A 24,143-nucleotide genomic window follows, 5' to 3' on the forward strand; every position below is an offset into this window, starting at 1 on the left:
CGTGGATGTGTTTTAAATTTAAACATTTTACGCGTAATATTATAATAATATGATACATATTGACATATTATTGCACCTATACGGCTATGCGATTGACGTTATATTTTTGTGTTACGCAATACATAATAATAGTATAAACCAACAACTAATTAATTTCGTAAGCACGGCGCCGTTGGCGCTGGAAATTATTATTCCAATCGAGTTCGCGGGAAGATTATCATCGTTTGTTTATTTTGTATTATTATAGGTAGGTTCCTACCATATTATAGGATCTGGTTAAATATTATTTTGGTAGAAATATTATAATATTATACCGTATATGCATTGCAGCGCAATCGAGTGTGTGTACCTATATATTATAATACCAGTCTGTAGCTCGTAGGTACATATTATTATATTATGCAGTGTTTATCACAATATCACTGATGAAAATAATTTCAACACGGCCTCTGTACACCATAATCCTAAACTCATAAATCATAATATTTTATATTAGAGGTGCACAATCACAACCAGCCCAAGCATCCTCCAAACGCTCCGGCCGTATTGAATAATTATTTCCGTCTTTTGGGCAAATGTTTGACGTGGAGTATATTTTTTTATTTACAGGGAGTTATGGCCAACCTGTTATGTACGTTGTATGTTATAATAATATTATTGTGTACGGCCGTTCGGGGGTATTATAATTTTATGTTTATGGTACCTACCCATCATATATTGTTAATATTATATAAACGTCGATTATTTTATTATTTTACTGCATAAACCACGATTAGCACCTTAAAAAATACAAACATTTTAAAGATATTACATTTTTCTACGATTATTGGTGATCAGAAAGAATCGCACTGTGCATTATTAATTATTATGTATCGTATTTCGTCGTTGCGTGTTATTAAAATAATATTTTAGATTCGGATTGACCGTTTATTTTGCGACCACGGTGGAATAATATAAAATGTACTAAGAGCAATATAATATTATAATGTAATATACGCACGTGTACATTTGCGCTATGTACATATTATATATAATATAATAGGTAAACAGAGAGGACTGGGTAATTGATTTCCCAACATACCTGCCTGCAGGGATCGATATTCACCCCGTGCCCGTTGTATTTCGTGTATAACGGCAGTCACCGAGAATCAGTTAGATATATTACATAGACCGGCCAATGGCCATATACCGTACACGTATAATATTATTTTATGGGGCCATTGATATTATATCGGCAAATGTTGTCTACCGGGATTTAATAGTTGTTGCGATGTGTTAATCAAAACACCTTGAACTGCAACGGTCCAGTCCACATTGTAGCGGTGGGCAGACAGGACCGTGCTGCGTATACGAGAATCGTGATAAATTATCGAAGACCTACTGCAGTTGCCGACATACATGTCACGTGTGCGAAAATAACGGTGAGAGTGTGAGACATTTATAGCAGGACCTAACCTAATGGACTATACCAATAAATTGCTTGTCGATTTTGTTTTCGAGGATTCACCGGAAAAAATAACGCATTACACCTATATACCTACAATAATTACAATCGATCATGATGTATTATCGCATAATGCCATAATTTATCAATTGCGTATTATTGAACGGTGGGATTTATACAGGATGATTCACCAAGCATTCTTAACCCCCTCCCCTCCCCACCATAATCTATTTATTCTAATTCAAATTGTAGGAATTTTTAAGCATACTTAAAGAACAATTTATAAAATACTTAGACTTTTTACATCATTTTACGGTCTTACGGAGTGTTTTACTGTGTCAAAATGCTGGTTTTCATTTGAGAAAATAAGTTTATGTCGGAACGGAACACTCATTTAATGGCACAACAAACTGAGTATTTAAAATGTGGTCTTTAAGTATACTAAACAATTCTAAAAATTAGAATTTGAATCAATTCATTATTGAAGGTGAAAATGGGATGAGCATACTTCATGAATAATATTATAATATTAAAGAAAAGGAATACAACACCTGTAGAACTCTTTGAATTGCATAATATTATGCGGCGTGTTTAGCGCGAATCGGATAAAATCTTCGACTAAAGTTGAGACGAGGGAACAGAAAAGAAACAATTTGTGACTCGAATGAGAATCATAAACGAGACTTTGGCTTAAGAAAAAAAAAGTATTACTCAAATTAAGGTTGGTCGAGACCTACCTTGAGCATTGCTTTTAGATATTACACATTATTTTAAATTAATTTCCGCGGACTGATCGCGTCATGTTTAATATTATAATAATAATACTAATTTAATATTTTTACATTTGATCAGTCGGTGACATTGCCATACTAGTGCGGGCGACGCGCGCGCAACGCGTTCCTTTTTCCGGTGAGTGTGCCGTGGCAGCGCAAGCAGTTTTTTTCAAATATTTATGTACGTTTTTATTTTTCCTATTTCAATTTCATCGATGTCATAATCCGCACGACGACTTCCTGGCCTCCACGGGCCAGGTAGTTTCCTAACTATTATACATTTATATAGGTACGGTGCGCGCGTTCCATACCTGCCGATCGAGCCGGCGCGCGCCCGTGTCAAGGTGTACCGGTCGCCACAGTCGTTTTCACTATATAATAATAATAATAATAATATTAAACACAAACGACAGTGTTTGTGTGTGTGTGTATTACCTGTGTACACATTCTCCGCGCGCTGGGAATTAGCTTGTCGTTCATGTATTATTTATATGTATATATATATAATAATAATATTATCATTATAATATTATCGTCGACCGTAATTAGGTCGACTCCTGTGTACTACCTACTGCTATTACTATTACAACTATACTATTACTACTCAACTACTACTACTACTACTACTACTACTACAATACTACTACTACTACTACTACTACTACTACTACTACTACTACTACTACTACTACTATACTACTATTACTATTACTACTGCTTTTACTATTACTACTGCTATTATTATTATTGTTATTATTACTACGGTCCGCGAGTTGCGACTAACTAATAACTAACCAACTAACCGCTGAACGAACACAATATTGCGGGCGAATGGCGATCTACGCGTAAAAACATAAAAACTAAGAAATAAAACTAATCTTTGTGGACGGAATAAAAAAATATCAAACGCGGCCGATATTTTATTGTATGCACCGAGTGTTTGGTCGAATGACTTTGTCCAAAACTTGGGATACAATTATACCACGATCTCGGTTTCACGATATCAGCTATTATAAATACTCATTACTCATACTTCGTGATAACAGAAATTAAAACGATGTATATAATATATCATCCTCGCACGTTTGCGGAAAACGCGAGACATATCTCACATGTCAATGAGAATTACCGCTGAGTGTGGTTTACGGGGTGACCTAAAACGTTGAGAAAATTATAATTCTAAAAGTCTAAGCGACGAGCGTATCATGATTACATAATATATAATGAGTTGGACATTGGGTAAGGTTAGGAGACGAGCACCGTGGTAAAAACCACTCTTGATGCAGAGGTTGATGATATAGATTTCCCTCTCTATTTTTTTTTATACATACGACATAGAAATTGATATAGCGACGTGCGTATAATTCATGTACATTATTAAATATAAGTAGGTTCTACCTATACGCGAGAGAAATCGCTGTTTGTTTTTGAGTATTTTTTCCACGGTCAGGAAATGCGCACTGCAGTGACCTATATAAATAAATATAAAAAACATTTGTGAAAAAAATGTATAAGTGTTTTATACAATATAATATCGTATTATAACTATTATTATATCCCACCGAATAATTGTTTAAAAATGAACGTAGAACGTTGCACATAGATTTGTCGGTAATTGCGAAAAATATGAATAACAATTTATAATATGGGGCAGCATAATAATATAATTGTTTTATTGATCCGTCTGATGTTGATTATTTTTATTTATTATCGCATTCACCCGCCGTTTACTGCAGTAAACTGTACATCGTGTGATATTGTACAAAATATGTTGAACAAACGGTGAGAGAATAAAAAAAAAAACCAGAAAATACCGAAATTTACTAAAATAAAAAATCGTGGACCCCTTTCCGTCAGTCAATGGGACGAGCGTTCCATTATGTGTCTACACGATATTCCCTCTTATGTGTCCGTTTCGAATTATCAAAGTACAACAATGCAATACCGCACGAAAATGCGTTCCCCCTTTCCGCGTGCAGTTGTAAATCTTTTTTTCAACGTCCGCCGTGTTTACACTCTCAAACCCCGTTTTATGGTTATTCCTCGTATAGTTAGGTAATAGTTGAATTAGGTATATACGCATATATATTATATAGGTGCAATAACAGTACAACTTCAAATGCCGTTCGCAGTAAAAGGAGACGCGTCTGCCGACTTTATCCTTCGCTTACCCGTTTCCTTTTATTTACAAAAAGGTATACGCATATACAATATTATTACATTATATTTATATCATTGTACACGAATTATCTTCTCGAAACGCATTTCCTTGTTGTGTTCGTGTCCCACGTGTTAAATACTATGTTAGTTCGTTTACAATGGTGTTCTCTAAACCTTATCTCTTAGTATTCGAGTGTTATAGAATCGTTTTTAAGAGGCCAGCCTTATAAATTTGAGGTGTCGTACGATTTCAATAAAAAATTTAAAAAAGAATCCATTTAAGTGCCTTTCCGTTTTCTGAATTATATATTTATATTGTATATACCTTGGTACTCACAGACCTGTGTATTACGTTGCTATAATAATATATACTAGTTTATAACTATTTAACATAATATATGTTATAATGATAATATTTTGATTCGTAAGTAAATATGCGAAACCGTTCGCTATCAGTTTTTTTACTATTAGGTATACCACACAATTTACTGCAATAGGAGATTACAACACTGTGCGACTAACAAAATGTGTGTTTTTCCAACGAGATCCCTAACACGGTAAATTATATTGTTATAATATCGGAGGTAACTCATAATTTATACACGTCGTTTTTATTCGACAATCTTGCGATTCCTCAGCGTTCATAATATATTATACGCTCTATACCTGCGTCCTGCATGCAGGGATCGCTCACTGCAGGTGCCTCGTAAATGTCTACGTTGTGATCTAAATTTATATTTTTCGAATTTGTACGAGACAATGAGGGAAAAAATATTTGAAGAAGATCCTAGCCGCGGGACTTCTAAGTTTTAAAAACTGGCACTTTGGGTAAGTTTAAGTTGCCCATCCCTGCGGTTTATTCACGTATAATGAACGTATTCAGTGAGGCCCATTATCTTCTTGAGGAATAAATAAATATAAAAAATATATACCAGAGAGAGTGATACAATGAGAGCTAAAAATGCAGATACTGCGAAAAATGTGCGCTGCGAGCAAAACGTGCCTAGCAAACTCTTTTAGTCACGTGAAATTTCTTTAAGTACCGCTGGACATATTAAAATATTTTAATTTTTAATATGTTGTTGCTGAATATTATATGGCAGATGGAGGAGGAACGCTTTGCTGTACCGACCTGAACGAGTGTTAATTTTTTCGAGGCGTCGTACGATTTATCGAGGCGTTTCTTTCAAAAAACGTGGTTGAAGCTATATCTGCTCACATAAACAGGGGGTCATCAGCTACTTGCAGGGCACATAATATATGTACTGCATCACTGTGTTATCGAATGAAACGCGCAGAAAAACTGGAAAATGCTGCGGCCACCCACCGTATATATAACATATAATATTACATATTATTAACTGAGTGTCGGAGTATATAAATAATATTTCCGCTATGGAGGTGTGGCGACTTGACAATGCAATTATGCCTACGGACGAGTGAAAAGGAACATTTTCAAAGGTACCTCCCGCTACAATAGATGTATATTATATTATACCTACGCCGGACGAATTATACATATAATGTTACATCGTCGATGACGACGACGACGTTGATAATAATATATACAATACGATTTTTCTCGCCACCAGAAAATGGATATATTATTATTATGAATCGCGACTGCTACTACACGTACCTAATACATAGGTAAATGTTATAAGCGTAAGAGGCTTGCATACAATGATATTATGTGCACTTCGGCAGCGGTGCGATTGTTCGACTCCCGAGTCCGGCGTATTGTTGTCTCCGCAGCAGCAGCAGCTCCTACGGACACAGTACGGACACACAATGTGCATGGACGGTGTGTGCGGCGAGGAAGAGGACGAAATGTTATTATATATATGTATGTATTGGCTTATAGACTAGCGACGCGCAAAACTACTAACGAGTGTACAATGAGAAAAATCGAACCGTAGCGTTGCGCGCGTGCGCGTGTGCCGATACGAAAGATCACAGAACTCGTTCAAGGCCAATAGCACCTTAACAACTACCATATACAATATAATATATATATATATATATATATATTATATAAACATACCACATAAGGCGACAGCGAATACATTTCATTATTTTTCCTTCAACCCTCTCACACGTGGGACGCGAGCCGGAGGAAAAAGTTTTCCGCGATTGCGGTCGATGGGCGGTGTATTGTCGTCGATTGGGATTTCATTCGGATATCGGGTTGCATGCGAGGGGAGGAAATAAAGGATGGAGGTCAAAATTAACATGCGTTATATATAACCTCCCCATCCTTCCTTCCATAAAATGTTATCACAGTTCCGCCGGCGGCACGGGGAATCGGCAAAAATCCGGCGCCACGCGTACGCGAATCGAATCGCGTTATCGCGTATATAGTCGCGCTGCGTGCGCCCTTATAGGAAGAAAAAGAAAGTGTGTCTGCGCGATGATTGTGTGCGTGTGTGCGTATCTATGACGACGACGACAACGACGCGAGTGTAATATATAATAATATTATTAAATAATATAATATATACAAAAATATACGTCTGAAATACAACGTTTGCGCATAGTCTTCCGCCGACCAGATTTCCTTGACACGAAACCAGATTGCCAGAGTCTCGCCGACGTCGTCAGTTCGCACATATTAATTTAATACCAAAGTGTATATATGCGTATGTATACCCGGCGCTTGCAGCACACGTTGCAGCGATAATAATATTATACTACAACGCGCAACAACAGCAACCTAGTTTTTACAATATTATGCAAAAGTGTTATCCGTTTTTAAATATTATGACATTGTAATGTTCGCGATATCGGTGCCTAACTATATTATTATATTCGTCGTATACACAATATTTAGCGATAGAATTTGGGTAGACCTAGAGATCGCAATAAGATAATACTACCTCCTATATAATATAATATTATTATATACTGCAGCAGTACTAAATAGTTACAATACCAGTACACCACGGGTCGGATAATAATATTATCCAACGTCCGTGTAATAATTATTAGTTATACATAATAATAATAAATAATTAATATACCTAATTAATGATAGATTACGATGTTTATTGAGTAATAATGATATTATAGTGTCATAGTGAGTATCGTACCGGCGGAAAACGATGTAAAATAATAACAGTCTAGCAGTATTATAATGTTTGTATATATTATGTTTGTATATTCTCGTATTTTAACTGCGCACAATAATATATTATACTTATTATACTAATAACAATAATACCGTTTGCGGTGAGTTGAAACTTAAAAGCGTCCAAAAGAAATGAAATAAAAATAAATCGGATAAACAATCGCGAGTGAGTACGTGCGCGCAATAAAATGTATATATATACACTCACGTCTCCGAATTTCGCTGACGATCGATAATAATAATCGCAACGGTTGTTTACGCGATACGAACGGGCTGAAAAAAAATTCGTACAAAACACAATAAATAATTACCGCATCAACACGTTGTTTACGCTCTTGGGCGATGGCGTGTGCGCGTCGACGACGTTTGGAAATCACCGCACAATTACATTCGTATGTTTTAAATACAACGTACATAATATTATATTATTATTATTACTATTATTGTAATGTTTAGTGTAGACCTGCGCAACGACGGTGACGTCTGATTTTCAAAACATTGCCGTTAATTGCGCGTGAATGCGCGATGTGTATGACCATAATTGTCCCGAAATACGCGGAACACCCGCCGTCAAAAGCATAGTCTCTCAAAAAATGTCGTTTAATATTTGATATATAGAAAAATAAAATGATGTGCCAATATAATGCTTGTTTATAACCACCCGTTTGCCCTACAACGCATGTTGTGTATGTTAATGCGAGGGTTATATTATATAATATAATATATATATATATATAATATGATCGTCATGGATGCCTTAAAATTTGAAGACAAAATGATTTGATGTTAACCAGAAATGTTTTTTTATTTCGTTTTAAACGCTTTAAGCCCTAAAAAATATAACATGCGAAAAAACTGTAATTTAATCACTATGTCGTGAAAAATGTAGGGTACACGTCACTTCATAGTACAACTCGCAGACTTGGCATATATAATATCGTACACATTCCGAAAAAAAATGCAATATATGCATATAGACGCGGACTCAAACTTAAAATAACAATATAATTTTTTTAAATAATAGTAATATTTTATTGCTAGAGTTATATATGTTTTTGAAATAAAAACAAATAGAAAGAAAACTCTAACATTTGAGGTAATACCTCTGGTAAGTAATAATTGTAATAACTGTAGTAAGCTCTCGTTAAAATCTGTAAATAAACGTGGCTCGTGTCTATAGATTAATTTCTAATATTTCCGATGCACATGATGACGTCATATAGTACGACGGTGTGTTTCAAACGAATAGCGGAATGCCGATGTATATACCCATATTATGTATATAATGCGTTTTTTTGTGTCTTTTTACCCTTTTTCCGTGTGAACAACTGACTTGGGGTGTATACGTACGTCATCATATAATAATATAACATAAACCGACGACGATCCGCCCGAAACATTTCCCCCAGTACACAATATATATATATGTGTTATGTATATCGACTCGTTTTTGACGGAATAATCGGTAACAATGCGTGTTCGTTAAGTCCGGCGCGATGTGTGTCGTATAATAATAATAATATAATATGTAATAAACCGTGTGAGCGATGTTTCAATGTTTGTATACATAGACTAGGTATATAATATATGCGTTGTATAATACTCGTCTCTCGCGCCACGATTGCTGTGGTATATAATATAGATATACACATTATACGTACCATATATTATATTATGTAATATGTATTACGATAATTAGCGTGTTAACAAAGTACATAAGCGACAATAATCGTAAATATAATAATTAATGTTTCGGTTTTTTTTTCGTCTGTTTCAGGTAAGCAAACCGTCCAACCGACATCATCCCCACCGACCAACACTACTGTCGGTAATTATTGTTTTTATACAGATTATCACCTTGCACGACCTTTTTTCCCCTTTTTTCGTTTTACGTATTTTATTACTCGTATGCTTCAGCTCACGCATAACAGTATATTATTATAGTTTATAAGCGCATACGGTAGGTGTAATCGCATACATGTGCAGCGACAAAAGATTATTTCGTCTGCAGCGCATCGTGTCCCGGGTCGTCGGCCGCGTCTTCAGATGCAACGGTATAATAGTATACCTAAATTATATGTATAGGTATACTGAAATATAGTGCTGCAGCGTGAATAGGAATATAGACAGGGTCTTTCAAATTTTGTGTGACAAAAATGGTGGGGATTATGTTGGTTCTTATGCGATTCCACCATTTTTGTCACACACAATTTTGAAGACACTGTATATTATATACAATATAATATTAAATTAATATATTATGTATAGTTACCAAGGTAACAATGCATACATAAATTAAACCTAAATATAATTTTTCAAACGATTTTCCGACGAGAGGGTAGTTTTTCAACAAACGATAACATTCTAAATTCCTTGCAAAATATGACAAGAGCAGAAAATATTACAACAAAATAATATTCTTTTTTTTCAAAAACATAATATCTGACTGAAAATAAATGTAGACGAATGTGATGGATACATTATTATCCATATTGAATCATCCATAATTCAAACCTTCGTGGTCGGGGAGGTCGTCAGGGTAAATACGACCGTGTCGATCTGTTGCTGCAGAATATAAGTATAATTTTGTCTGCAATAAGATATAATAACCGTGCGTATGGGAACTATCATGGACAGAGGTCTCGAAAAACAAAGCTCACCTACAGTTTAATACCTAATCTAGGTACTCGTATATTTAATGTATATGACACGCTATCAAGATCTTTCACGCTCTAAATTAAATTTTTAAAATACTGTTTTAAAGCTATGGTAAATTTGTCGATTTAGAAACGCTATATAATATTATTATCATATCGTATAATATGTAAAAATTAGCGCAGTATAAATGCGTTAGGTTAGGTTAGGTTTTGTATTTTGTTATATTATACTTATTATAGTCTATATTTGAGACAGTATTTTTTAGTAAATACAATTTTTTCTCGCCAACATTATAGGCACTTATATTTTTTTCAGACTGCGTATATTATAATTGCGGAAAAAATTTCTGGACGAAAACATATTATATTTATTACCTAGAATATCTACTAAATAATATACAATCTGTATTGGCTACATATATAAAAATATATTAATATAAAATACAAAATGTGGGTCGGAGAATATAAATTTGAAAATCTAGCTATATTATTTTCTATTCGACGGCATATATTTTTTGAGTCTGTTATTTCTATTGTATTTTTTCTATAATTATTATTATCGTAATTATTTTATTGCGCGTGCGCAGCACACGCGATAATAAAATAATATATATGAGTAGTGGAAATAAAAGGGTTGAATTAGCATTTAGTTATTTATATAAATATAAGTGTATAATGAATTATAATGAATTCGTTCGTGCCGGAAGAGACGCCCGCGCCCGGCGGGGGCAGGAAGACGCAACCGGTTTGTGTTTTGTTTCACCTCCATATAAGTACTATTATATATTTATATGCACATTATTTTTCCTCCCCCGACGCGATAGAAAAAAATCCAAAACAAAACCCAAATAACACATTATAATAATATATAGCGACTATTATACACTCACGTACATGTACATTATACCTATCTACTTATACAACAGGTAGGTAAATAATATGACGTGTACGTATATTATTATTATATTGTAACAATGCATATTAAACGAACGCGATCCCGTGCTGCGCCGTTGTACCACTTATAATACCACGTCATATAGTAATATAATATGATGTGGCCGTTCGTTTCGTAGCCCTTTACCACCCTGACCCTTTTTTGTGGAGGATTCAGACGGTGGTGCGTCGGCGGCGTATTACGTTTTTTTATTTTTGTCTATGCTTTTATTTACAAGCGTTATTTATAGAAAATTATCAGTTCCATTGTCTCTTGCATTTATTTGTTTGTTTTTAATATCCCGCACCAGGAATAATATACCGCGAACGAGTGATATTATCAAATAAACACGCGCGCGTGGTCATTAGGAAATATCGGTGTGAATAACAGTTATAATAATAATAATGATAATTACGTGACGTGTAAACATTATAATATTATATTATGCAGTACGATGTCGTGTACATAATATTATTATTATAATCGTCGAACGCAATGTAAACTGCAGCGAGCCGTTTTCAGCCGTTACGCACGCACCGCCGCGGCCGCTGTTTCCGCCAGGGGTCGATCGTTCTAATTTTTTTTTTAATTATCCGCAATCCGTCCAAAAATGATTATTGTTTTGATTAAAATAATAATTGTAATTAATCGCCGTCCGATATCACTGCAGTCGTATGTATAATATATGCCACCTATTTAACCTATAGCTAAAAGTGATACACACGTGTTGTTGCGCGTTTGGAGATTGAATTCTTATAGTATGTACCTCGTTGCGTGAAACGTGAACCTATACGTGTACCTATAACCATTTATACTACAATTGTACAATATTTGGACCAGTGGAGGCGGCGGGGGCGAGAATTTAATTTTTCATGTCCACTCAAACGGTGTAAAATTTCAAAAAAACCAAGTCACACGCGCGTTATCGTATCGAAATTCGTAATTCGTATATATAGATAGTATATGTATATAGTAATATGTTTTCGTTCCGTATACTCGGGGCAGCTTGTATATCGTCGTATACGGAAACAGCTTTTCGACGGCATAATAATATAATGCCGTGATATTGCTATTATTATTATATGTTTTTAACATTCCGAACGTGCGAGTAACCGCAGCAGAGATAATAATAATAATAATATATTATTATACTTTATACATATATAGCATTCCCGCGACGCGTTTTTCCTATAATACACTTTATTGCTGCACTGTTTTCAGCAAATGACCGCGGAAACGTGTCGATTCCAAATTAGCTGCTGCTGCGGAGTTTCGCGCGTTTAACGACTCTTAGTTGCTGTGGAGATAATATTATGCAAAAACGAGTACAAACATCAAACGAGAACGAACGAAAAAAAAGTGAAATCCCAGACGAATCAGACGACTGTGATCGTCGTGGCGTTAATTATGTTACTCGTTTCGTAGGTCCGACGTACACTCGGGGATGTCAAACATAATAAACGCATAATCTCCAACCCGATTAACACGCAGCTTAACGTGGCGGCACCGATGGGACTAGTGACCAGACGTACATTATTATAATTGCATATAGGTATATTTATGGTTATATTATATAGTTTGATGTAAATCCGCGCGCGAAATACATCGACGATTCGGCCGTAAATGTCTATTATATTGACCTAGTTTCGGACTAGAGGAGAGCGAAAACGACGAAATACTATAATCGTATAATAATAATATAATCACTGGTTGTACTGACCGCGGGAGGTGGTCCGAAAATGTGCGTCCGCCGTAGAATCACTGTGCACTGTGCCTTGCCGCGATAATATAATTTATGATTTACATATATAATAATATAATACCGATTTCTATATTATCGTTATTATATTTTGTTCATAGTGAGTAACACTGGGTATTGAACAAAACCGAAGACGCCTCATTTAAATGTGTGAATGTAAAGATGTGTATTGCGTATAGTGCACAACACAATTAAATCAATTAGAATCTGTGGTTTTTTTTTTATTTTTTTTAAATAGCAATAAAGTGAACAATACATATTAGTAGGTATAATATTACAATAACCAAAATTGACAATATAACCACTCAAACATTTTCTTTTATCGATATATTTTAATATTGTTACTTCGTGTAAATTAAAGAACACTTTAATCTTTAATATATTAAAATAATTAATAAATCAAGTAACATTAAAGAAAAAAACACACAGACATAAGACTCCGCGATGTTTTATGTTATTAATGGCTAATTATAATGAATTCAAATTTCCAAATTTTGTCCTATAATTGTATAAATGATAAATACAGTTAGTGAAATTATAAATGTATGTATGATAAAGTACCTAAAAAAAAACTCGAGATAATTAGCTTTTCATAAGAAAAGCCAAAAATCAATATGTTCCAATATTTCACATCTTTAATAATATATTAAACTTCCAACACTTTACTATTACTCATGATACATCCTATCAAAACAGGAATTTGAACAATATGTGAGATAACAATTATAAAATATTATGTACTGTAGTTGTAGAGATAGTTATATATCAGTAGATGATAATTAATAGGTAGGTGTAAACGGGTATATATTTTTAAAAATATTTTTCTTAACATTTGCTACTCAGTTAGAACGGTATGATAAGGTTTTATTATAACCTATACATTATTGTGCATATCAAGGTGTATACTGTATACCTAATGATATTAAATCGATACGGTGACGACTATTATTATTAACGAATCGTAAAATTGGTCCGATCAAACACGCGTGCCCTTGCACGTATTATTATTATTAATTAATGATCGGACTGTCTGTTCGTTACTATGTAGTATGTAGACTCCCGTTTCGGACGAGATTACGCGATAATTATTATTATACATATTAATATTATGAATGTATACTGCACATTACAATAATATTATTTTGTGTGTGGGACGTAGGTGCAAAAATTACATTTTAAAAATTACTGGCAGGTCGGGTGGTCGCTGCCCTTCTGCGTGTACCTATATATATATTGTGTTTATTGGTCAAACCATAGAATAGACCAATAGCTGTTTTATATGTAATATATTGAAGTCAACATGTGTGCGAGAGAGACAGACAATACAATGCTATATTTATGCCTATGCTAAGTTATTATCTCCTTCATAAATCCTCAGGTTGCTCTTTGATAATTCCACAGAGTTACATGGATTTATATGTTGGTTTCACATATTTTATATCATTCCTGGCTTATTCTATTCTGTTCTATGTCTATGAGTCAAACTGCATTTGTATAATTATTTTAATAATATAAAACAATTTTCGAGAAGCTATAGACTATATCATTTTTTTCTTTCCTCCTATATACTGCACACACTCTGGCGAGCATATTATGATTTTTAAATATTATAATTTTTCCAATTATTTACTACAAAATTACTATACTTACTATTACTAATATAATATGATATTATATTCATATCCGTATACGAACGAAATCAACAGTTAATTATACAATTTTCATAATATCGCTTTGTATAATATTCACCGATTTATAATATATTATTGTGTATTACCTGCGAGCTACGAAAATACGACGTATAAGCGTATACCTACGATATAAAATATAATACGGCACTGTAAATACGTATAATATATTTTTAATTCGCGTCAAGGGAAAAATGTGGTGTTTTTAATTTATATAGGTATATAAAAAAATGTATATTGGGTATACATTAGGCGAAACAGAAATTGTCGAGAAGCGGTGGGTACGGTAATTACGGCGCGTATACGGTGTTTTTAGGTCGCGCCGCCCGGTGCACACTGCTCGGGGGGGAAACGCCGCCGTCACCGGCGCTGCCGCCGGTTGCCCGTGGTCTTGTATAGCTTCTCATATTCCGGCGCTGGCTCATCGACGTCGGGTACCTACCGGCTGGTCATGCGTTGTAGTACGTGAATTTATTGGCGGTGCTCGCGAACGTAGTAGTATTTTATAATATTATATTTTTGTTTTTCGGTTTTTAAATTTTTTTTTTATAGTTTTCGGTTTCGATTTATATGAATAACCGCGTACGATAAAGAAAAAAAAATTATCCCGAGGAAAATTTGTTTTCGTATTTGTATTCAATTTTTTTTCAATTCATTTTTCGTCGGAAAATTTTAAAAATATATAATACCGACTCTTATTGTATTATTATTATTATTATTACTATTGCACTTGCGCGCGCGTGCTATATCCAGTGACTGTTTTTCGTGTTTATTCATCAATCGCATATCGGTGTACGAATTGTATTAAACTCGAGAACGGATAAAAACGTAATCGTCGCGATGATCAGTGAAATCGAGGCCAAACCTTTGGACCTACGGGTAAAGTGTGAACCGGACGAGACGAACTCCGAATCGGACGATGCTGAAGACATCAAGCCAATCTACAAGGGTTACAAAAAATGCATCATCAAACAATTCCGTAAGTCTTTCATACGATTTTATAATACGGACCACGAGTGATCCTGATGACGCACGTATACTCGTCATCTCAATTTCGCGAGTATAACAGATAAAACCGGAAAACATTTCTTTATCATACCGAGTCAAATCTCCGATTCTATTTATTATATTATATCGTTATACCTGTTACCCTCAACGACCGCGACATGGGGAGATGAAAAAAAAAACAAAAAAAAAAACCCGAAAAAAATGTATTAAATAAAAGGATAAAAATATAATACGGCGATGCGAAATTCTTTTGTGCCGCCGCGGAGAAAGGCAAAAACAAGGTAACCTGTTAAAGTGGGTCAATCGCGTGTGCACCCTCGTCAGAGCCGAGTATATATACGCACTCATCATCGGGGTTTTGTGCGAAATCATTTCCTACACATCTGCCTCCTCGTCTTCGTCGTTTTATTTCAAACAAATATATTATATAGGATCTTTTTTTTGGGGTAAAAACACCTTTTACCCGACAAAAACATCCATCCGTTCGTTTTACCCCCATCGGTTTCTCACAAGGATTACATGTCGTCGTCGCGCCACGGTATTTTTTCCCCGTACAGTAGGTTCACTAGCTGTATAGGCGAATCTACGGTATGGCGGTTGTAAAAAATATTTTGCCGAAGATCTCGTACGGCGGCAGTTTCCATATTGTAGCGGCGTTCAGTCTAGTTTATTATTATTTACGCCTCCCCGAAGTTCTCTTGGCCGCGCGCCAGCCGGTATTCGCGACGTTTCTCATGTCCGATTATCAAACATGTTCCGCTCAAAAGCCATTCGGACATCGTGAGCATTTTATCTCGACAACAATAAATGATAATAATACCCATACATAATTTTGTAACGTGGTGCATTTGCGTGGTTTGTTGAACCGCCGGCGTATCGCGTATATATGTAATAATATATATGCGGATACGAATTTTATTATAATTAGACGAGCGCACGCGTCACTGAGAATCCAAAATAGTGAAAGTACAATAACGAAACCGTCGCCGTATACGTGTGTGCATGTATGAATATAGCCGACGTAGCGGCGGGGGCGGGGGTCGATGGGGTACCGTCGGCGGAGAAATCGCTGTGGCCTTGAACAATCGGGCGCGTGAAAGTTCACGGCCAGTCGCCCAGGCGTCTTCGTGTCCGCCTCTCGTCCAGGAAGTGTGTGTGCGCGCGTACACCGAGTCCCGGAAATAGGTCACCATTATAGGCGACGGCTGTGGCTGTGGCGGTGGTGGCTCCCCTTCGCATTGCATCGGTCATTGTTTTTACACGCGTAAAAAAAAAAAATTCCCCGACCGTTTATTGTTATTGTCGTCGTCGCGTCTCTCCGCCGGTTTTTCGAATGGGATTTCTAAAGAGTATAAAATAAAAAATGTACCTACCTGCAGTATTATAATATACAATACGCCCACGCAAGCCCGCCGTACTATCGTTATTAATATATTATTATGTAGATATTATGTTCGTCGACCGTGTGTTAACTTATTTCGAATCTCATATTCGACTGTGGGGCTTTCGAACACCCCGCATACAATACAACCGAAATAAATTTAATATAATATGTAATATTATTGGTGGATACATTTTTTTAATTGGATGTAATCGAGATCATTTTTCAATGAATGTTTCTATAAAATATATAAAACATATATTTTATAATTTTATTATGAGCACACTGTAGTTGTTTCAGTCATTTCAGTTGCAAAATAATTTCCTCGAAACTCGTTATTTTATAATATATTGTATTGTGCTAAAGTTTATTTAGATAAATATACTTGAGTATCTACTTGAGTATATATTACGAAATTGTATCGTTCTCCATTTGTGATCGTCAAAAATGCAATCATATGTTTTTTTTTTTCATTTTCTCGTCGATTTTAGAAAATAACTATTATAATAATATTATATGCAATTTTTATATTTTAATATTAATAGACATATTATTTACTCGATTACACTAAAGAACTAGACAAATATTTTTATTAATGCACCATATGCAATGTACTTACTTACAGTCGTTTCTCTGAATCACCAACGAGTACCTATAACAGGTACGGATCGATATATAATTATTATAACAGCAAAACTTCGAAAATACTGAACGGTATACGTATATTACGACTCGTGATATGCAGCAAGTCCGAATTTTATACCCGAGAGGATATTAAAGGCGGGTATCCGAGGAAATATCCATTTTGATATACAATGTTCCTCGCGCGTACTTATAATAGATACATATATATAAAAAGAGTCTCAAAGGGCTTCCTTCCATTTCGGGTGGGCGAGCGGGTAGTGGGTTTGGTGGTGGGGTGACGCTCGTGGTGACTTTTACTCAGAGGAGAGGTTGGAAAGGAGCGGGACAGGCGCATATATAGGTCGTGTCGATCGTGGCAGTGGCGGGGTGCAAGAGTATATAAAGAGAGTAAACGACCTTTGTTCGTCCCAGGGCCACGAGCACTTTATCAAGCACACAAAACGTGCGGCTCGTGGCAAACGTAAAAGTCTCCACCCCTGCCACCTCGCCGACGTACGACGTTAACGCGCCGGGGTCGTCATCCCCGGCGGGACCGACGCCGCCGTCCACCGGCGCCCGGCTCACACCCCCGTCGTCCCGGCCACCGCGTTGCCGCCGCCGACGCTGCTACAAGGATCGATCACCGGGCGTCTACCCCCGCGTGTGAACCGACCCGCCGTCGTACGATGCCTACATAACGTTTTACCTCACCCACGTATTATATATAATATTATAGGTATATATGTTACACTCTTACAGCTTGCGCGACACCGCACTCGATATGATATTATACCCTCGCGCGTACATTGACGTCATCATATGACTCGCTACTCGCACTACGTATATGCGTACCATATAGTTTATAATATATCGCCAGTTCACTTTTATTGTCGCTACACAATATAGTTATGTAAGTACTAAGTACAATATAATATTTACTTTTCCTCTTAAATCAAATGTATAAAGTGTACGCATATATACTAGCTACATATATAATAACTACTATATTCTTATACACACGCGTATCTGCGGGTGCGGAAATCGAGTGAAATTCCGCCGGGTTGGCGGATTCCGTCGACGCCGCCGCCATTGGCTCATCGCCGCCGTCGCAACTCGCAAAACAAGGTCGTTTTCACTTTTGCTCCCATTTACATATTATTGTATTTTAATGTATATTTTATCATAATTATTACGACCCCGCGGCCGTTTTCGTTTTTATTTTTCGCGATAGGATATCGACGACGCATATGATAGCTGCCTGCACGGGTATTATTATGTTATATACAACAATACAGGATGGGTTGACGTGTCGTGCCCCCCCTCCTAGATAACATGGGTGATATTTAGATTCCCTTTTTACTTTTATACAATATATTAAATATTGTTCGTCGTCGGTGGTCGCGACGTCGTTTTCCGGGCACCGGTTGAATGGGCCGGAGCGTGGCGCGGCGGGCGGACGGACCGAAATCAGCTGTTATCGATTGCCGGCGAAAAAACGCCTCGCTCGAAGGGTAGGTACCGATGACGGCGGGGGTGGTAGCGGGGTTGGCGGTGGCGTCAACGACGACGGTTAGGTTAGCACGCCGCGTCTGTCTCCGGTACGTCTGACCCGCGCGCTCGAAAATAGGGCGAGGGCGGACCGCAGCCTTGAGACTAGCGTCTGCCCGCCGTCATCGCCCGCCCGTCCGCTCGTCCACCCTGTGGCACACGTCTACACACGCGGGCGGCGGGGGGCGTGCGCTCGCTGAAAACTCCCACGCAAAAGTCGTTTCAGTGAAAGTCCGCGGACCGAGTTATATATACAACTATATATAGATTGTGCCATTGCAGTGGTGATATGCGGGGTTATTGCGAAACGTCGTTCGCGTATATGACCCAGTCGGCATTTCCGATTTACGACGACGATAGTAATATTATATACATAATAACGTCGTAGTTATTATTAACGATATCGCTGCTGCACAAGTCGTCAAGCGTGCATATTATTATTATTATATATTAATATCGTATTATTATAACGACAACTATATAGACTACAATAATATTATAGTTTTATTAGCGCGCAGCACCGCACCACGTTTATAGTAAGATAGTCGCCAGTATAAGTATGAAACTTTTTTCGGAAACATCAATATTATAATGAAGTTAAATCGTTTTCCGGACTTGAGTCGATTAAAATTCGCAATAATAATTTTCAAATATAAATATAAAACCTATTTTAATTATTGCTTTATTTAAAAGACTTGGCACTATATTATGTGTGGTGCGCTTGTAATCTTGCGTCTCTTGCGTCGACCATCTCGCGACGTATAATAAATCGAAAATATCTAAATAACGTAACGATGACGACGACGACGACCTGCTTGCTGCTGCACGTAGTCCTCGCCGCGTCGACGTGTATAAATTATAATATTATAAATTATAATATTACACATAGGTGTACGGCGGGGCGTTTCTTCTCGTTCGTGTATACATAACATCCTATCACATAATAATAATATACGAGACAGAGAATTGGGTCAGACGCGCGCACCATAAGGTTTAATTTTTTTGCCACCGAGTGCCTCTGCACCCCGCGTACGGCCATCGGTCCGCGATCCTTCCTAAAACACCCATAGTATAATAAATTCAAACGTGATGTTTATATCACTGCAGCATTATCGTTATTTGCGTGAACTACTTAGACGCCGCGGCCAGGTGGTTATATTATATACAACCTTACGTAACCGCATTGTCAAAAAAAACCAACAAACACCATTAAAACAACACGACCGACGTATAATCGACGTGCGCGGATTGTGTCGTGTTGTGGTCCACCGCGTCCCTATCGTCGTCGTCGTCGTCGGTGGCGTGTCGCAACATCATAGTAACCGATCCGTTATTATATAACGTCATCGTCTTTTTAGTACTACAATATAAAGGTGTTATAATCTCACCGCGGCTGTGCCATGTAATGATTCGTATTATAATAAATTATTATATTGCTGTATACGCGAATACGCCACCAACAGGCGACGACTGTCGAGTCTCTTTGAAAGAAAAAAAAATGCTTAACGCCAAAATATATATGAAGAAATACCTATACTACATTACTACCACACGATAATATTTACATAGACCATCGTCCCGTCACGATGTTTTTCGAATTTACAGTTTCGGTTTTTTTCCTAATACCGTATATCGGTTACGTAAATCCGAATACAAAATAGATACCTGATAAACGTTACGATGTGTATAATATTATGTACGACAAAAATATAATACCCCCAAACAAGATTTATGATTTTGTTTATCGACATTGTGGTCTGCTTCAGAATACCCATCATCGATATCCTTTTCAACCACAAGGCCGCGGTAAGACATTTACGAGCATGAGGCCGTAGACCTCAAACCCCAAACGACGGGACCATTATGTTATATTATCGTCGACGATCGTAATATAAAACAAATACTATATACCGAGATAATAATATATGTGGGTCAAACGTGCATGACAATTGGTCACATCCCTTTTTCTTTCTTATACGTCATATATTATTATATAGTTGTGAACTGTGGTATCCCATAATATGCGTGTATTCTTAAGACTTCTTCTTCAAACACTCGTTTGTTCCGGTCAATTTAACCGCGTTAAGAAAGAATATATTATATTATATTATATTATACACACGTGTTACGACCGTTTAGTGCACGGAGAGAAGAGTTTTAAAAAAAAAACTGTCTACAATAGTGATTTAGCCCCTTACATATACGTGACCCAATTCCGAGACAACAGTTGGTCACGGGTATTTTTTTTACGGTCGGCCTGTTTCTTTTTCGGGTCTAAGGGCGTTTGACCTAGTTTCGTATTCATCGTGTACCGCGCGCCGATGGGTCGTCCTCCCGCACGTTTATTTTCGGAGAGAATCAGAATTTTTCTTTCTTTCGTTCTTTTTTTTTACTCTTCTTTTTTATTCGTTTTTTTTTTCATTTTTTACCCGATGCCAAAACACACGCTGACCCGATTGCCACGAGAAATTGTGTTCGCCCACTGTTATCTGGCATAGGTTTTCCGGTCCCTTTTTGGTGGGGACTATACCGCTACACAATAATAGATACATAATACAATTATATAGCTAAGCCTCCAAGGCTAAGACTCCGGGGAACACAATATAAGTACGCCATGTTACGAGAAAAAAACACACACACAAACGCATGAACAATGTTTTATATATACGGCAATGGCCGTAATTTTAAAACCGCTTGATGTAATACATAGATAATAATAATATTTAATATTTCGATGTACAGCCAATGTCACGACGACATAAAGGTAGGCTGAACGAAAAATTAATAATAATACAAACAAAAACTCTGAAAAACAAAACGGACAACATAGCTTCGACTTCCGACGCCGGTGGTTTAATATTCTATACATAGATATAATAGGATTTAATATTATAATGACGTATATACTATATACTATTATACTCGATAAAATACGTGCCAGTGGAGCGGACGAAATATGCGCGTTGTGCGAGTTATAAACATTGAAAGTGGATTCGTTTTCAAAACGACCGCCTTGTGCGGTGTCGGTGTATGTGTGTGTCTACTCAATACTGTATACATATATAGAGGTATACCGGAACAAACGCGAAATTCGACGTCGTCACTTTCTTTGTTCCGGATCGTGTAAATATATACGGGGTGACCGAAAAAAACCGTCAGCGATCTAATTTTCACCATCGGTAATAATAATAATAATAATATAGGTAATCACGGTCGATCGAGTTATTATAATATATAGCTTACACTGAGTGGGGGGGGGGATCTTTATCGACTGTTCGTAAACAATCGATACCATATATATTATATTGTTGTGTACACATAATAATTGCTGGTTAAGCACTATATAATAAAACGTATATTCGACGGTAGTGTATATATATAGTATTAAAATAAGTTCGCTCTAGCGTTTGCGGGGGAGACGTGTCTTTTGGGAAACAGGTGAAAATGTGGGTCAAGGAAACGATGTGGCAACCGTGCGGCGGTGGCGGCGCCTCAACCCACTTTCCCTTCCGGTGCCGTATCTGCCGGTCAATTATTCCCCCTCGTGTCGGCGGCCTCACCGCTACCGCGACCATCCATCCCAACCATAAATCCTGGCGGTACGGTGGGTGAGGGTCGCTACGGTGCCAAGACCTAAGTGTCTGTGATATATAGTATGACGTCGGTAAGGGCGGCGTTGTCTATGTATATATTATTTTTATCAAATTTGATTTATATTTTATTAATTGAGAAACCTTATCATAGAATCGATGGAATACAAATACGTTATTAATCATATTATAATTCGAATAAAATTACGGGTTTACGTAAAACGTAAATTAAAACTACTAACACAAATGCTAGAACAAACATTAAGTCTGTCGCTCAAACTGCACAATAAATATAATTATTATGTTATCGCCAATACGTGATGTGACCGATCTGAATAAATGTCATCCTCGTAATATATCATAGCTAATCACCACGCAGCATTCATTCTTCATAATACCCTTTGACTGCATAATATATACTATAATAATAATTATGCATGTGCACGTTTATAGTACCTAACGCAAATGTTCTTTTGTCGTTGCAGGTAATGAAAAGGACGAGAACATCGACTTCCTGGATCACCTCCGGATCGCCGGCAACGGCGGTGTAGGAAACCCGGGAGCGGCCGACCATCTGCCTCCCAGGCAACAGTTGTCGTTCGCCCTGCCGCACGGATTCCATCATGCTGGTGAGTTTTCGATAGTCATAATTTAATATTGTAACAAGATCATTATCTTGTAAATAAAATATTAATACAAAATATGTAGGTCACTAGGCGTAGGTCACACGAGGTATTATAGCCGTGTAGGCACACTATTACATGGTTTAATATAATAATATAATATTATCGTATACATTGTTTACGAGTGTGCTGCCGAAATAAAAACTGGTACCCACAGCGGCATCAAATCTCATAAACTATTACGTCGCGTCGCGTCTATATCATAATAATATGATTCACGATCTCGGCGGGCGGAGTGTTCGCATAATGTTATACAGCATTATTACGATTTCGTTTCGTCAAAACAACGATCTTCTGTGTCGTCACGACGTCTCGTCGTCGTGACCTAAATCTGCCAGGCGAAGCGCGTGCACACCTATAATAATAAATAAATGCATATGTTTAAGCAATATAATATATATACCCCTTCGACCAGTGACTTTCTATTGTTTACACCGTGGCGGCGGCGTATCCTGACTCTCGCGCATAACATTATATCTATTTATATTCTATATATATATATATATATATAGGCACGGCCGCCACGGCGCGAGACCGGAAGAGCCGGTTCGAAGAAAGTCCGTTTTCACTTTGCGATTCGGAAGTTTCCGGTACATATGTATGTACATCAACGCGATCTTTTGCCACCGGCTTTTTTTTCGGAGCGTTAAACTCACGATAATATATTATAATATGAACTAGTTTGCGTTATTAGGTACCTACCTATAATAGGTAAGTACCTAAATTGTATTCGTTTGGTCGATCGACACTAGGATTTTATTCGGACA

The 24,143-nt window shown here is 36.8% G+C and overlaps 1 protein-coding gene across 1 annotated transcript in view; it reads left to right on the forward strand.

Moving 5' to 3' along the window:
• LOC132941803 (ecdysone-induced protein 74EF-like) overlaps positions 1–24,143 on the forward strand; it is a 116,165-nt gene that overhangs the window by 72,307 nt on the left and 19,715 nt on the right. The window contains exon 7 of the mRNA XM_061009980.1: positions 23,179–23,322. Coding sequence (XP_060865963.1) covers positions 23,179–23,322 — 144 coding nt within the window. The remainder of the gene's footprint in view (positions 1–23,178; positions 23,323–24,143) is intronic.

The sequence above is a fragment of the Metopolophium dirhodum genome, chromosome 3, assembly GCF_019925205.1.
Source record: "Metopolophium dirhodum isolate CAU chromosome 3, ASM1992520v1, whole genome shotgun sequence".
NCBI classification, from domain to species: domain Eukaryota; kingdom Metazoa; phylum Arthropoda; class Insecta; order Hemiptera; family Aphididae; genus Metopolophium; species Metopolophium dirhodum.